The 17,767-nt window shown below is 39.3% G+C and overlaps 1 protein-coding gene across 1 annotated transcript in view; it reads left to right on the plus strand.

The window, feature by feature from the left end:
- The window catches only part of LOC102214842 (protein NLRC3-like), a 17,564-nt gene extending 1,238 nt beyond the window's left edge, over positions 1-16,326 (plus strand). Inside the window, exons 3-12 of the mRNA XM_005748379.2 lie at positions 2,249-2,347; positions 3,013-3,091; positions 4,172-4,400; positions 4,565-6,374; positions 6,643-6,816; positions 7,106-7,261; positions 9,884-10,057; positions 10,599-10,754; positions 12,403-12,449; positions 16,199-16,326. Coding sequence (XP_005748436.2) covers positions 2,249-2,347; positions 3,013-3,091; positions 4,172-4,400; positions 4,565-6,374; positions 6,643-6,816; positions 7,106-7,261; positions 9,884-10,057; positions 10,599-10,754; positions 12,403-12,449; positions 16,199-16,326 — 3,052 coding nt within the window. The remainder of the gene's footprint in view (positions 1-2,248; positions 2,348-3,012; positions 3,092-4,171; positions 4,401-4,564; positions 6,375-6,642; positions 6,817-7,105; positions 7,262-9,883; positions 10,058-10,598; positions 10,755-12,402; positions 12,450-16,198) is intronic.
- The last annotated feature ends 1,441 nt before the right edge of the window (positions 16,327-17,767 follow it).

Raw genomic sequence — 17,767 nt, forward strand, 5'->3', positions numbered from 1 at the left:
AAAGAGTATTGGTGCTAATTTTAAAGGACAAAACTCTGCTGTGGAAAGGTAATCTATATCTGTATATATTTTTATTTTTTCAGTAAACTTTCAAACACTGTTAAAAAAACAATTCTTTGATCTTCGGGCTGAAGGAAGAACAACACTCGGTGTTTTAATGCCCACTCAACAATCTCTTTAATCAATACAATTCTCTTTATTCCATACAAACTCTTTGAGCAATACAATCATCTGGACGGGAGATGTGCAGAGGAGGGGGTCCTGCAGATCTTGAAGTGTCTGACAGTTACACACACTCTTATAGCCTCGACCCCCACCCGAATCATAAAACCTAAACATTCACATTCTTTCTCTCCCTCTCAGGCTATGTCCATCATTTTCTCTCCGTTTTGGCCTCCTGTCCATATTGAGACGGCATTTTTGTCACGGTCCTGGGTCAGTGACCCAGTGTTTTGAGTTTCTTGCGCCTCTGAGTTTTTTGTATTATGTTCTTAGTTCTCTTTGTTGTCCCAGCTTATTCTTTAATGTAGTGTCTTAGTTTCGTTTTCTTGTATTCTGTTTAGTTCTCTGAGTATTTAGTAGCTGCCCTCTGTGTCTCTTTGTTGTTGGTGTTGTCTGTGTTTCTTAGTTGCTCTGTCTCCCCTAGTCTAGTTCGCATCTCTGTGTCATACTTCCTGTTTTACGTTGAAGGTCCGTGTCTTATGTGAATGTGTTCAGTTTACGCTTCCTTGTCTCGTCAGTTCTTATTTCCCCCAGCTGTGCTCTCCTTCTGTGTCTCATTCCCCTCGTTACTTCCCAGTGTATTTAAACCCTGTTTCTCTGAGTCAGTGTCGCGTTGTCCCTCATGCTGTGTGGATCTCCCTGTGTCTCACTGGGAGTTTTAGGTTGGTGTTTCCTAGTTTAGTTTGTATTTTTTTTTTCCCTGCCAGCCAATAAAGCTGTGACTTTGAGTTGACACCTTGAGTCTGAACGCCTGCATTTTGGGTCCACATCTCCTGCCTGCCACACAGCGCTTCATGACAGTTTTTGCTGATGGAAAGCGCAGCATTTTCAAAAAGGCTCTCGGAAACGCATACATTTCAAAATTATGCTTTCGCATCACAGTGTGGACATTGAAAATGCAGACTTTCTAAAAAGATGACGCATGTTAGTCATGTGATGCAGTCATGTGACCAATTAAGTTAAGAGAGCAGAGGGCATTATACAGCAGTTGTTTTGTTTGTGCTGAATTTTGACAGTCCTATTAAAGATTAATATCAGTCTGCACATGCTCCAGATAGCTTTTCTTCAAATTCTTTAATTCTAACTCGTTTTTGAAACTTTGTATTTTTGTGTTATTCGCAGCAACAACTCTACCTCATTGTTAGTCCATTTAAAAAACTCTGTGCTTCTCCTCAATATTTTGCCACGGCGTTTCTATGAGTTGGAAAGTAAATCAGCGGCAGACAGAAATGAGGCAGGTCAAATCTTCTTGCGTCTCACACATGCGCAGTACTGGAACATAAGCGTTTTCGGCCGTTTCAATGTGGACGGGCAACTCTGTCAAAATGACTGAAAACGCTAGTGTGGACACGGAGCATTTTCGTATGAAAACGCCGTTTTCGAATATCTCCATGCTAGCGTGGACGTAGCCTTAGTGAACTTCAGTTATGACCTTGGCTTTCAGCATGTTTTGTTCTCCCTAATCAGACAAAGCGGGCCGTGATTCTATGCAAACAGTATTTCTTTATAAATCCTCAATATAAGGTATCATGAAACAGTGTAATATTCCATTCCTGTCTTTTCTCAACATAAACAATCAATTAATTTTATTACATGTACGTGGGGATTTTCACAGCTCAGCATCCAATATCAAAATCCGCTGGGGCCGTCCCAGCAGCACACATTTATACACAGACATCAACAACCTTGTGATCCCTCTCTGTCTCCTGCCTCCCTATCTTGTGTCCTTGCTGCCCACTTCTTCGCACACTATATTCTCCTGGGTTTGGCTTACCAACTCCTTATCCCACTAACGGCAGCTTTCTGTCCCTCCTGCTTCTCACATACATCTCTGACCTATTCTTCCAATTCTATGTGTGTGCTCGATGTGTGAATGTTTAGTAACTTGACCTATGACCTACTTAAATGAATAATGAATATAATGCTTTACCATGGTTCAACAACTAAATCCCAACTACTGCGATAATACGATAATCTATTCTCACACAGCTCAGCACTCACATCACTGCTCCATCATTATTCACAGGAACCAACCTGGACCTGAACCCAGCTGTGTGTCCTTAAAGAGTGACTGGTCAAAGAGTATTGGTGCTAATTTTAAAGGACAAAACTCTGCTGTGGAAAGGTAATCTATATCTGTATATATTTTTATTTTTTCAGTAAACTTTCAAAAACCTAACCACTGATGTAAGAGGCTTTTCTGTCAGAAAGCTGTTCCAGCAGGTGTAAACTTTGTACTTTGGCTCAGAAAACAATGTTGGTAACAACCAGTCGAGTGGCATCAGGTCTTGCTAAGTGGAGGCAGCCTTTACTGCTATTAAGAATTGGATGTCAATAGAGACTCTTTTTTATTTTAACCAGCTGCTCCTAATTTCCCCACCATTTAGCCACCGAACAAAGGGCTATGGGGCTTTTGCCATTTTACTGGCAGCCTTTGTTTTAGAAGCCTATGAAGTTAAAATCTAAGCCACAAATCACTTATAGGTTTCTTTCTTGATGGCTTAGGTAAAGTCCAAGAGACTATTTTGCACCTAGTAGCCACAAATCAATTATTAATGTCTCAAAGAAGTCCATCAGTGCCGTGATTCTATCTTATATGAACATCTGTCTTAGCTGCTGGTAATCAAGCTAAAACAAATCATTCAACAATTCAAATCATCACTGTAAAAAATTCTAACACTGGTAAAACATGATTACATGGTTTTCCTTTCCTCTTAATTAGGAAGGTGGGATTGTAAAATAGTTTTTCTGAGAAGTCTTTTTTTCTCTCTTATTTATTCATCTCTACAGAGAGAACAAGAATACCTCAGAGGTTCCCAGTGATCAGCCTCCCCAGCAGCATCAAGCACACCTGGACTCCATATTTATGGTCTGTAAATATACAAACAGTACTTTACATCTGTTCACAGTCATTTCTTAAAAATTGTATGCATGTTCTTACAACCAAACACAGAAGCAAAAAGCGTGACTATTTTTGAAAATAGCTTCAAAATTCAGATGGTGCAGCAGCAAAAATATAACTGTATGGTATTTACATTGTATTTCAAGCTCTAATATTTCTAAACCACTTGTTAGTTTTATTTAAAAAATACTTTTAAATCGTTACAGAAAGTTGTATTATAATAAAGTGGAAGCAACTGGAAATGAAAGTCTGACTGCACTGTGCCAAATGTAAAGTTTAGTGGAGGTTTGATTATGGGATTTGTTTGTTTTTCAGGGTTGGGGTTCGGCTCCTTAGTGCTGATCCTGTGTTTTTTCACAAAATTGTGTGGTATGACCAAAGGTCTCCACTTTGGTGTCATCCATTCAGAGTCTTGTGGTTTGTTTGGATGCAGCTTTACAAACCTAAGCTGTGCTGTTTTCTTCTCAGAAAGGAGAGCTTTCTCCTGACAAACCTTCTAAACTTGCAATATTTGTTTCTCCTTTTTCTAAATGTACTGTCATAAACTTCAACTCTTTAGCTCTTGTGTTTTTTTTGCTGTTTCTTTGAGAATTGTACAGTCTAACCAGGTTTGCCGCGACATCCACACCTTGGAAGACTAGCAACTGACTTATTATTTTCCACTTGTGAATAATCTTTAGGATGATGGCCTTCAAATTGTTTTCAACTTGCTTTAAAACTCTTCCCAGATTGATGGGTGTGAATGCCCACATGAATGCAGCATTGAGTGCAAAACAAAAGAAATGGTGTATGCAGATCTGCAGTGCTCAGCAGGAATCTTAACATTCCCTGAGACATTTTCCTCCATCACCAAGGTCTAAAGTTAATTTATTCAGCTTTTAAAGGGGATCTAAAAACAGCAAACTGACACCACACGAAGCCCTGGAATGATGTATAAATAAAACAGATTTTAATTCCAGCTGGATTGTAATTGTTTTCAACATGGTTCTGATGTTTGTATCTATGATTTCAGAGTTATTGAGTCATTCATATAAATTTCTGTTCCAGCTCCTGGAGGAGAAAATCATCACTTTTGTGAAGAATGAGTTAAAGAAGATCCAGACAGTTCTGTATCCAGATTATTCAGAATGCTTAAACTGCCAGACGGAGGATAAGGAGATTTTGGAGTGTGAGGATGAAGAGCAAAGGCGTACCAACAGAGAGGCATTTATAAAGATCACACTGCAGTTTCTGAGAGGAATGAAGCAGTATGAGCTGGCTGACCGTCTGCTGAGCAGTAAGAGGATTTTTCTAAACATAGAAGCTGCTGGTTATACTAAGACATTTACTAATGTCTGAAGGATTACACCAGCACATATGTAAACACTCATTCTTTAGAAGAATTAAATGGTGGGATATTTAATATATAACTTAATCAGGTAACATATTGTCTGTTTTCAGGCAGATTTGCTCCAGTTTGTCAACATAATCTTAAATCTCAACTGAAGAAGAAGTTCCAGTGTCTGTTTGAGGGGATCGCTAAAGCAGGAAATCCAACCATTCTGAATCAGATCTACACAGAGCTGTACATCACAGAAGGGACTGCAGAAGTCAATGATGAGCATGAGGTCAGACAGATTGAAACAACATCCAGGAGACGAAAACCAGATGGACCAGAAACAACAATCAGACAAGAAGACATCTTTAAAGCCTCACCTGGAAGAGATGAACCAATCAGAACAGTGCTGACAAAGGGAGTGGCTGGCATTGGGAAAACAGTCCTAACACAGAAGTTCACTCTAGATTGGGCTGAAAGCAAAACTAACCAGGACATCAAGTTCATATTTCCATTCACTTTCAGAGAGCTGAATGTGCTGAAAGAGAAAAACTTTAGCCTGCTGGAACTTGTTCATCACTTCTTTACCAAAACTAAAGAAGTAGGAATCTGCAGCTTTGAAGACTTCCAGGTTGTCTTAATTTTTGATGGCCTCGATGAGTGTCGACTTCCTCTGGACTTCCACAAAACTAAAATCCTGACAGACCCCACTAAGTCCACCTCAGTAGATGTGCTGCTAACTAACCTCATCAGAGGGAACCTGCTTCCCTCTGCTCACCTCTGGATAACCACACGACCTGCAGCAGCCAATCAAATCCCACCTGGGTATATTGACATGGTAACAGAGGTGAGGGGGTTCACTGACCCACAGAAGGAGGAGTACTTCAGGAAGAGATTCAGAGATGAGGAGCAAGCCAGCAGGATCATCTCCCACATCAAGACATCACAAAGCCTTCACATCATGTGTCACATCCCAGTCTTCTGCTGGATCGCTGCTACAGTTCTGGAGGATGTGGGGAAGAAGAGAAAAGAGGAAACAAGGACAGCACTACCTACAACCCTGACTGAGATGTACATCCACTTCTTGGTGGTTCAAGCAAAAGTGAAGAAGGTCAAGTATGATGGAGGAATGGAGACAGATCCACCCTGGAGTCCAGAGAGCAAACAGATGGTTGAGTCTCTGGGAAAACTGGCTTTTGAGCAGCTGCAAGGAGACAACCTGATCTTCTATGAATCAGACCTGACAGACTGTGGCATCGATATCAGCGCCGCCTCAGTGTACTCAGGAGTGTTCACACAGATCTTTAAAGAGGAGAGAGGACTGTACAAGGACAAGGTGTTCTGCTTCATCCATCTGAGTGTTCAGGAGTTTCTGGCTGCTCTTCATGTCCATCTGACTTTCATCAACTCTGGAGTGAATTTACTGGAAAAGCAACAGGAAACCACCCAGAATTTGCAAGAAGAAGAATCTGCAGACACTTGCTTTTACAAGGGTGCTGTGAATAAGGCTTTACAGAGTTCAAACGGACAACTGGACTTGTTCCTCCGCTTCCTCCTGGGTCTTTCACTTCAGACCAATCAAAGTCTTTTACATGGGCTGCTAGAACAGACAGGATGTAGCTCACAGACCAATCTGGAAACAGTTCAACACATAAAGGAGAGGCTCAGTGGAAATCTATCTGCAGAGAAAAGCATCAACCTGTTTCACTGTCTTAATGAACTAAATGAACATTCTATATTGGAGGAGATCCAACAGTCCCTGAGATCAGGAAGTCTCGCTGCTGATAAACTGTCTCCTGCTCAGTGGTCAGCTCTGGTCTTTATCTTATTATCATCAGAAAAAGATCTGTTTGTGTTTGACCTGAAGAAATACTCTGCTTCAGAGAAGGCTTTCCTAAGGCTCCTGCCAGTGATTAAATGCTCCAGCATAGCGCTGTAAGTCATAAAGTTTTCATGATTTAAACACACTGTTTTTGTTATTCTGTTTAGCACAGTTGTGTGCTGTCTAGTTTGATGTAAGATTTATGTGCCAATTAGAAGCTGCACTTAATGTATAAGCTCATTGTGTCATCGGGTTTCTTAGGGTAAACTGGTAACGATTTAGCATGTGTTAAGTTGATGATTTATATAGTCCATGTATAATCAAAAGTTCATGCTGTGCAGTCACATATTATTATTTTCTTGTCCATTGTTGTCTCCTCAGACTTGGTGGATGTAACCTCTCAGACAGAATCTGTGAAACTCTATCCTCACTACTCAGCTCCCGTTCCTCTTGTCTGAGAGAGCTGGACCTGAGTAACAACAACCTGAAAGACTCCGGAGTGAAAGTATTGTCTGGGGGACTTGAGGGTCCACACTCTAAACTGGAAAAACTTAGGTTACGATTCTTCAAATTTTTCATGATATGTGTAAAATTGTTCTAGTTGAGATCCTAGATATTACATATTAAATTATCAGGACTTTCTCACTACTTTCTTTTCATGTGGTCTGTTTAGGATCTTTTTTTTCTCTTTATTTAAAGAAATGACACTCATGAAGCACTTTGACAGTTCAGGTAGAGTAGACAAGTGCTATCTAAGAACCAGTACATTTACCATTTACCACGTGAGCACCAGTTAAATTTTTTCTAATTGTTTAATAGTTTCTGTCATGTATGCTGTCTGCAGATTGTCAAGTTGCTCAGTCACAGAAGAAGGTTGTAATGCTCTGACATCAGCACTGAACTCCAACCATTACCACCTGAGAGAGCTCGACCTGAGCTACAATAATCCAGGAGAGGCAGGGGTGAAGATGCTGAAGCAGCTCCGACTGGACACACTCAGGTGTGCAGAGGCTGTTTGCAGCCACAGTGTCTGATAGAGGAAGATGATTTTGAAAGTTTTTCTTACAGTCACACATAAAGTAGCCTTTTTCATTTAGCTCATTATAGGAATTCTACTTGAACGTGAACAAGAAATAAGTGAAGGGTTTGTGAATCTGTAGCTTCGTAGTCTCACGCAGCCTATTTGTCCATATGCTTATGAATATAAATGCGAACCGAATAAGCAGAGGGTATGTTTTGAGGATTCATATGTTCCCCACCACCTCTGGCTAACAAGCCATGCCAAGTGTTTTGGGAGGGGTTTGTTTTTTTTGTTTTTTGTTTTTTTTGTACTGGTTTACTACTTTACAAATGACTAAGCTGCTAATGTTTTATTACTATATTTGGCTGCTTTTAATGATATGGACAAGGAGGATTGAAAGTGGACTGCATTACTTTGAACCGCTATTTCCAAAGAACATGCTTAGGTTGGGCGATATGTAAAAAAAACTTCCAACCGATGCAGGTGATATATTCACGTATGCACAGACTTTTTGATGGGCAGAGCAATGTAATGATGCACATATTGATTTGCGCGTTTAGAACACAGATGAAGTCCAAACATGGACAAAGTAATTGCCAAATTGCACACTGGAGGAGAAGGCACAGATAGAAATAGACTGTTACCTCAGTGAAGAGTTGTTTGGTCGAGTGTGTAAAACAGATAAACACTGGAAATGCCTGTAAACACGGTTATAGTGGAAAAAATAAGCCAGTTTCTCTTTGTTTCCTTCCCCACCATAGTGGGTTTTTTTATTTGATAAAATGCTTTTGTTTTTTTTTAACATAGGCTACTGCTGTTCTTTCTTTCTCTTATTTGAGTAAATCGCTCCAGCACTCTAAGGAGGGTGCATTTGCTCACAGCTGAAGGAGGGTGACGTTAAAACAGCGCTATTATTTGTTTCTGTTGACTGCTTCTGTTAGCTTCAGCCAACATTATTAACAAATAAATAAATAAATCACCCTTGTAAAAACGATTGAGCTTTTTTTGTCAATAGTCGATATATTCCTCCAATCGCCCAGCCTTAGTGCATGCAAATAATTTGTATTTCAGTTCTCAACTTTAGACTTTAACTTTGTTATACAGGTAAAACAATTTATTGCAATTAAATTACAATCAATTGATTATTATTGTATTCACCCTCTGGAGTCGACGGACGCACCGGCGCATCAAAATCACATGACCAATTTAAGACGACACAGCTACAAGATGCTGCGACTCAGTCTCCATTTCAATTTGGGTCGAGAGTACGGACTTCAAACGATATACCAGTTTTTGAATTGTGTCAATGGGCCACGTAAAGCCAGGGTTATGATAAAAAATACACGCAATGTTTTTTCTGAACAAAACAGTGGTGTTTACAGCGGGAAGAACGGTAAAAACTGTGTTTTCTACAGACAGCGCTAGCAAACACTCGCCACTTGCGAGTGAAAAAAAGGAAAAAACACCCCTTCCCTATTGGTGTTAGAGTTTACCATGCAGCACTTGGTTGTTTAGGGAGAAGGGGAAGTTTTAGGAGTGACACCCGCGACGGAAAGCGGGCGAGCAAAAGAAAGAGAGAGAGCGAGTTTTCATATGTGAGACATTAGTGACGTTTAGCGTGTTTGGAGGCTAGAGTTAGTGTGTTGTGTAGTTATTGCTTTGTATTGTGTGTCAGTTATACTGCTGAATGTCACATTTGCTCCAAAAAAGCCATCAAAGGCAGATTCCAGTGTAAACGCTGTTCCCACATGGAAAACAGGACTGATACACCTCCTGCTGTCAGACCTGCAGGGTTTAGGCCTTTGGTGTTCTCCTCTTTTATACTGAACACAAACTAGTTTTTTGGACTCGCACAAATAATTTGTGTGCCTTCTCATCTGATGCAGCACACATGATTGTTCTGTAAATAGATTTAAATGGTTATATAAAAAACGCCTGAGGCCTTGGCTGCATTTTTAGGTAAAAAGTACCATATAACTTTGTTGTTTGCAAAACTTGTGCATATTTTTTAGAAATGTACAATTTCTATTTGCATTTCAAGTTATGAAAATGATTCGTTAAACATGTTTGTGGGTTTTACAGTAAAAAATATAACTTTTTTCTACTCAGATAAATTTTTTTATCTGAATTTAGATCAATTGTGCTAATATAGTATGCCAAAATGAAAAAATAACTCAAATTTCAAATATTTGAGGTTGTGCTGAAAATAATGATACAAAATAAGGCAAGATAAACAGTTTGTAAAGGTGAAATATAGAGGTAAAATCAAAAGTAGTCAAAAACGGCCAGTTATACCCTGGACCCCAGAGGGCTAATATTATTGTAATAAAAATGAAGTATAAAGTATAAAATGACCATAAATACGTCACTGTGATTTAGTCGGATGTTAAAAAATATAAATTTTATTTTGTACAAATAATGCACAAAGTGTATAAATAATAAAATGTCTTAAGGATATTTGGAATAGACCAGCAAGGATTTAGCATGTGCACAGTTAATAATCAGTATAGACTGCACATTTTAACGTTTTTTTGTTTGTTTGTTTGTTTATTTTGGTTTGTGTGTTTGTTTGGGTTTTTTTACCTCTTGTTGTCTCAACAGACTAAGTGGTTGTAACCTCTCGGACAGAATCTGTGACACTCTATCCTCAGTTCTCAGCTCCCACTCCTCTAGTCTGAGAGAGCTGGACCTGAATAATAATGACCTGAAGGACTCGGGAGTGAAAACACTGTGTGGTGGACTAGAGAGTCCATACTGTAAACTGGAAATATTCAGGTCAGGATTCTTCAAACTTTTCATATAAAGTCCATTTAAATCATATTCAATGCTAACCTATGTGGCTAACCATGGCTAACCAGGACTATTGTTGATTTATTCTGCTATATTCTGCTATATTATTAAAACTTTATCTAATAACAGGATTTCTTTTCACACAGACTGTGTAGCGTTGATTTGTTGTTTGTAATTTGATGTAATTTATTACAGATGTTCACATTTTCCTCAGAATCAACTAGTAATTCACACCAGGCTTTTTCATTGAGAGTAATTATCTGGTCAACTTTTTAAGTAGTGCTTAAATCCCTACAAAACTAATGACACTCATATGAGCATCAGTTCTACTTTGTGTAGGGCTTGTCCTAATTCTTACTTTAATAGTTTCATTAATTGAACAAATAAACTTTTAGCTCAAAATATCTCTGTTAAAGCTAACTCTGCGCTTCAATCGATCACATATTTGTTAAATGGAGGTATTGTTTCTCGCTATTTGACTGCGTCACTGTTCTCTTATAGTATCTGTCACATGTGCTGTCTGCAGATTGTCAGGCTGCTTGATCACAGAAGAAGGTTGTACTGTTCTTATCTCAGTGCTGAACTCCAACCATTCCACCCTGAGAGAGCTCGACCTGAGCTACAATGATCCAGGAGAGGCAGGGGTGAAGCTGCTGAAGCAGCTCCAACTGGACATACTCAGGTATGAAGTGGCCTTTGGCAGCCAAAGTGCCTGGCAATGGAGAAAGAGACACTCGAGGAAATAGGAGAAATTTCTTCACTCATCAAGGAGCTTTTTTTTTTTTTATATATAAATTTTGCTCCAAGCCATATAAAAGAAAAACAAGTCTTACATTTGTGTGAATGTTAAATAAATGAACACTGGTTTGTTTGTTTTGTTTTTTTACTTTTAGTACCACACACTGCTGTGCTTGAGGCTAGAGTGGTTTATTTAATATCACATTAGGATTTTTATTTGATTGTTTTGCACAAACAAGGATTGAAAGTTCTCTGTGTAGCTTTTTTTTATACTGGCAATATTTTTTTTCTATTACTTTATGATTAAGTAGACCAATATCGATATAATATTTATAATTCATTTGTCACAGTGAGCCGAAGCAGACTGTTTGAATTTATGAAGAGTGGACCCAAAATGCAGACACAGAGGAACGTGGAACCAAAATTTGAGTATTAACAAAAAGCGAGCCGTTTAATGTGGCTGATGAAGAAATGAAGAAAGTAATATATAAGGCAAACAAAGACAAGAATAAACAATAACCTAAACCGAGGAAACTAAAGATAAACATAAAAAACAAAAACATGAAAAAAAACATGAAACTTGGCATGGATACAAAGATACCTGGAACATAGAAATATGGCGCAAAAGACAAAAGATGGCCTGACACTGAACAAAGGAAGACAGAAGGCTAGTACGCAATCAGATAATGGGGGGATGGGAATAGGGGGGAACACAGCTGGAACAAATCAGACCTAACAAGACAAGGGGAAGCAAAACACAATAAAACAGGAAACGGCATGGAACGCAGACATGACAACATGGACAAGAAGACAAGAAACATGACAGACTAATAAGGAAGACATACGTGAAACATAACTAAACTTAAGGCAACCAAATGATAATCTTATTACACAACATACACTAAACAAAAATATAAACGCAACACTTTTATTTTTGCTCCCATTTTTCATGAGCTGAACTTAAAGATCTGAAACATTTTCTACATACACAAAGGACCCATTACTATCAAATATTGTTCACAAATCTGTCTAAATCTGTGTTAGTGAGAACTTCTCATTTGCCGAGATAATCCATCACACCTCACAGGTGTGGCATGTCAAGGTGCTGATTAGAAAGCATGAATATTGCACAGGTGTGCCTTAGACTGCCCACAATAAAAGGCCACTCTGAAATATGCAGGAAGTGTTGTTTTCAATAAATTGCATGATCAAAAAAATTTTTCTTCTTAACATCCAACCATGCAACATATAATTTGCATATTTTTGGTGCAGCGTGTTTTGGGGTTTGAAAATGTTGAAACGTTTCTCCCACTGAAAACGCTACATCCAGATGAACAAAATAAACTTTTGGAGGTTTTGATCAGGAACTTTTTAAATTTGGTATTAGTCAGTATAATGAGGCTTTAATTATCTTTCCAGAGACTGATCTAACTCAGGGTCTCTCATCCAGTGTCCTGAGCTTTCAATGTAAGCTTTCACTTTCTGTCATACAGACTTCATCAGTGTCTAACAGCATGTGTATGAGAGCGATGTAATGTCCATGTGTGCATGCTGAAAGAGACTGTGCTGGTCTGACCCCCTCCTCCTTTCAGGGTGGAGCCTGCTGGAGTCCGATGGTTGAGACCAGGTCTGAGGAAGTGTAAGTGTGTTTTTAATGTGATTCATGAAAACATTCAACCATCTTCAAACTGTCACATCACTCATTCACATCTCTGATGTCAAGAGTCATTATCCAAGTGTCAATCAATGAACAGATGATGGATCAATAACTGCAGCTGGATTGTGTTTGTTCTCTCCATCAGATTCCTGTCAACTCACATTCGACACAAACACAGTGAACACAAAACTGAAACTGTCTGACAACAACAGGAAGGTGGCACGTGTGGAGGAAGATCAGTCATATCCTGATCATCCAGACAGATTTGACTTCCATCCTCAACTATTGTGTAGAGATGGTCTGACTGGTCGCTGTTACTGGGAGGTCGAGTGGAGAGGAAACGTTTATATATCAGTGAGTTACAGAAGAATCAGAAGGAAAGAAAATGCTAAACATTGTTTGTTTGGATGGAATGATCAGTCCTGGAGTTTGTATTGTACAGATGATGGTCCTCATTCTGTCAGGCACAACAACAGACAAACATCCATCTCCTCCTCCTCCTCCTCTGTCTCTAACAGAGTAGCAGTGTATGTGGACTGTCCTTCTGGCACTCTGTCCTTCTACAGAGTCTCCTCTGAAACTCTGATCCACCTCCACACTTTCAGCACAACATTCACTGAACTGCTTTATCCTGGATTCAGAGTCTTGTTTGGGGCCTCTGTGAGTCTGTGTGGCATTTGATAAGAATCTTCACCTGTTTGAGATGCACAGAAGAAGAATTTAGAAAATACTCAGACATTCACAAGTTTAGTGAGCAGTCAGGCTTCAGCCTGATGTCTGATTGGGTGCGCAGCCTCCAGCTTACTTCCACATGGATGGCGGTCGTAGCTCAGGAGTAAGCAACATTTTATTTATATGGCACCTTTCAAGACAAGGATAACGAAGTGCTTCACAATAAAATTTAAAAAACAGAGCACTAAAAAAAGACTTAGCAAAAGTAAGTCTAAGATGATGAGTTTTTAGTTGTTTCTTAAAACAACTCACAGATGCTGTTTCTGGAAGTGTTCCTGAGCCCATGCACTGATATTTTATTGCAGCGCTAATGAAGGTAATAGCAATCTCACTGATCTGAAAATGCCACCAAAAACGCAAACTCATGAGTTGAAGAGGAGTCGGAGGAGATCAGGAAATCGTCAAATTTCATTTTGGACGAACTGAGCAAAGTGGCTAAACAGCAAGGTATGCTACATGTCCTAATAAATGAGATTAAACAACTAAAAAAACCTGATAAAGGAGAAGGACAAGAAAATAGACTGCTTGGAACAGCGAATCGAGGGCCTTGAACAATACACAAGAATGAGTATTTAATCATAAGTGGACTAGAGATGTAACACTGAACCTACACCAGATCAACAGCTGGCAGAGGTAGAGACGGTGAAGATGCCCCAGCAGAGGAGCTGCAAACACTTGAACAGCAAGTGATAAATTTCTCCAAATGAAGAATGTGAGTATTCAGAGACATCATATCACAACATGTCACATGCTCTGTATAGATAGTAAAACAAAGCCCATTTTGAAGAAGCTAAAGAGGACTGGTGTATATTTCCAATGAACATTTAATGAAAAAAACTGCTGAAATTGCAAAACAGGCACGTAGCCTGAAAAACAAAACAAGATATAAGCACCATGACCGAGGAACTGCAAAGTAATGATAAGACTCCTAAAGAAGTGAAAGTTCTGATAATAAGAGAACTCAGCGACTTAGAACAATAAAAACGATCAGGAGTCTGCTCTTTACTGGAAATGTGATGACTGGATATTATGAATAATGGATGTGGAAACATAAATGACAAGGTTGGATTATATGTTTCCATGAAGAGGAAGACTTTGATTATGAAAAGGACTATCAAGGTGGTTATAATTTCTAATAAATACATTACTTTTAATATCGCTGTGTGGTTTTCATCCGTAAAGCTGAATAAGATCAGAACAAATGTCAAAAGAACAAAAGTGAGGGCAGAGGTAAAAAATGACATGATATTTAGAATCTGCATATATGATTCCCTATATACTTTAATGTTGTTACAAGCCTGCAGTAAGAACTGCAAAAACTGTTTTAAATAGTTGTATATAGGATTATTATTATTATTATTAGGATGATTATTACTTTGACCTTCAGCTCAATCATTGACCTTGAAAAAGAGGTCAGAGGTCAAATGTTGCATGATATTGTAAATCTTTCTATGGGACTTTCTATATGGTGACATTTCACACCACACTTGTAAGAATCACAGGTTCTGAGTTATGAGGCTTTTTTGTCAATTCTCAAACAATAACTCACTAAGCTGACCTTGAAGACCTCAGTGGATGTAAACCAAATTTTAATGGATTGTTAACACCACCCCAATCTCCAAAGTTTTATCAGAATTCATTCAAAACCTTTTGAGCTGTCAGTAGCCACTGGAGGGTGCTCTAACACTGCAGATAAACTGGAGGAAGACCTCGTTAGCTCATTTGGTTATAACTAGAACAGATATAACAGTTGTGTTTCATAAAGATGCTGAAAGTACACTTCACACGTCTGATGACATGAAGCTGTTTTTCAGACTTCCTTAAACTCCTCCTGAAACACGAAAACACCGATATGCATATGTGTAGATTTCAGAGGGCACACGGGGGACACTCAAACATGTGCACATCCTAGTGTACATTTTAAGTAAACCACACAGACATGTATTAAAATGAATGAATCTATGAGTGATGTGACTTGGTGACACATTTAATCAAAGTTAAATAAAATCAGCTCGTTTTCTGGCTCAGGATGAATTTGATTTTAGGTGTTTGGACCTCCTCGCTGTCAGCAGGTGTTGCTGAGTGTCTGTAAATCCTTGTTGTCTCTAAACTATGCTGCAGTTAGTGATGAGTGTGCGTCCATCCATACACACCGAGCTTCCTGCCTGTGTCAAGGAGCTGCTAATTAGCCTGTGTGTAATTTTCATTGTTGCCAATTACAGCCAGAGGGGCTCTGTGTGTGTGTGTGTGTGTGTGTGTGTGTGTGTGTGTGTGTGTGTGTGTGTGTGTGTGTGTGTGTGTGTGTTTACATTCAATGCTAACGAGCCGGCATGCCTTGCCAAGCGGTTGACCCACTTCCCAAAAGGAGGTCCCAAAGGACTAACACACATGCGCACACACATACACACACAAAACCACAAAGTAGTGGGCATGTCCATCAGGTCACATGATCACATCTCTCAGCCTCATCTTGAATCTTAGGGTTGAAGGACTAGTTTTGCTTAGGAAGCTGACTGAGGTGGCTTCAATGTTTCCTTTATTATCTCCCTTAGCAGAGAAAACACTGGAGCTTCTCTGAAAAGAAAGGACATAATTCCATCCCATAATTCACAGTGACACTGTCCTTTTCATTTCCTTGTGATGTAGACCATGTAAATGTGAACTATTAGTGCATTTTCCATTTCATTGCAAAACCCACTGATTTGTTTTGAAAGTTAGACTGTTAAACACTCACATTACGCTGCTGTGATAAAATCCTCTGTGATTGCATGAAAAACATACGTTTATATATGAACAGTTCCTTTAGTCAAGATTAAGAGCTATATTTGCATGATTAAAGTTCACTCCATCCATCCATCCATTATCTGCTGCTTGTCCATGTCAGGGTCATGGGAGGAGCAGTCTCAGCAGAGAGACCCACACCTCTCTCTAACAACGAGGCATTCCCAAACCAGCTGAGAGGAATAATCTCTCCATCTTGTCCTGGTTCCATCCCGCAGCCTCCTCTCAGTTGGAAATGCCGAAAATACCTCACCTCGGAGGCATCTTGGTCAGGAGACGAGGCTTTACTGTCGTCTCCCTGTCTGAGAAGAACGCTCATTTCTGTTTTCAGGATTATCGTGACTAAATTTTTACTTTGAAGGAGCCAGGACCTTACCTGGGACCTTAAATGGGGGGGAAATGGGTAAGTATCAGTTAGGAGCACTTAAACTTTCAAAATAAGAGTGTCTGCACCAGTAGAGCAAGATGGACATAGTAGTATCTGTATACTGCATGCAGTACACTACAGCAAAAAGTAAATGCCTGTGAGGCATGCAAACCAATCAGCACTCAAAGGCACCAACATAACCAACTGTAAGTGAACTAACCACAGTTTAAATGCACTTCACAAAGTCTAATTTCAAGTGAAGCCATACTTTAATACATATACTTTATAAGATTTAAAGCTAAAGCCAAAATACCACAGCAGAACCTTAAATCACCAAAGTTTAAAAACGAGGCTCATCTCAAACGCAAACCACAGGACTGATTTACATTTTTTTAAAACAACAACAGAAAGATAATGTCAGCATATTTATTCACATATGTAAAACACTTCAACTACAACAAATTCATTACATGAAAAATTCATGAAATTCATTGAATATGCAATTATAATATTATAATAACAATAAAAAGAAGCGCTGCTGTTTCCTAACTCCAACTGAGGTCTTTATCATGTCTTAAAATGATCACAGTGAAACTCCACTGAAGCTCCAAACATTTGGCTTTTGACACTTAAGCTTTAAAAAAGCCACATGGGGAAATGAAGTGCAGTGCAGGTTTTTGCATTTGGTTCCTTGTTCTCCACGACACTGATTTGTCAGAATAAGATTTGTTGCCTCTTTTTCCAGGTGGGCTCACTGAGCGGAATAAACTCCGTCACCTTTTCTGCTCCTCGCTGTTAATCCAATTATCTGCAAAGTGTCCGGACCACCGCCTTCCTCACCTAAGAAAGAAGCCGCGAGCAGGAAGACGCCGCGAGCAGGAAGACGCCGCTCTGTTTGCTCCAGTTTTGGTCCCACAGGAGAACACACACACACATGCACACACACAAACACATTTATCCATATGAAGTGATAATCAGCAACTGCAGACACATCAGGGTCGCTCATCAGTTCACAGCCCTCTGAACTCTTTGTTTTCTCCACTGGCCTCAGCATACATGTGTGTATGTGTGTCATATTCAAATAAAGCTTTATTGAGCCCTGAAGACGAACTCTAGTTCCTCTATTAAGAGGTCAGAACACACACTGAGCATCGTACTGGCGGACAAAGAGTCACAGTTTTTACCTTTTAAGTCTCTTATCCAGCATGTTTGACTGGGTATCAGCCCAAAGAGTCAGAACCTGCTGCCACCATGAGTCAGCTTCAGATGAAGAAGAGGAAATGGATGCATGTTCTTTGCTTTTCTTTCTGAAAACTATTCATCCACTCCATTTTTCATTTATCAGGTGTATCACTAGAAACCTGAGGAAAGACTCTGTCAAATTTAATTTGTTTGGATGAACAGTTCTCACATTTTGGCT

The sequence above is a fragment of the Pundamilia nyererei genome, unplaced genomic scaffold, assembly GCF_000239375.1.
Source record: "Pundamilia nyererei isolate P.nyererei 1_Seehausen unplaced genomic scaffold, PunNye1.0 scaffold00220, whole genome shotgun sequence".
Lineage (NCBI taxonomy): Eukaryota > Metazoa > Chordata > Actinopteri > Cichliformes > Cichlidae > Pundamilia > Pundamilia nyererei.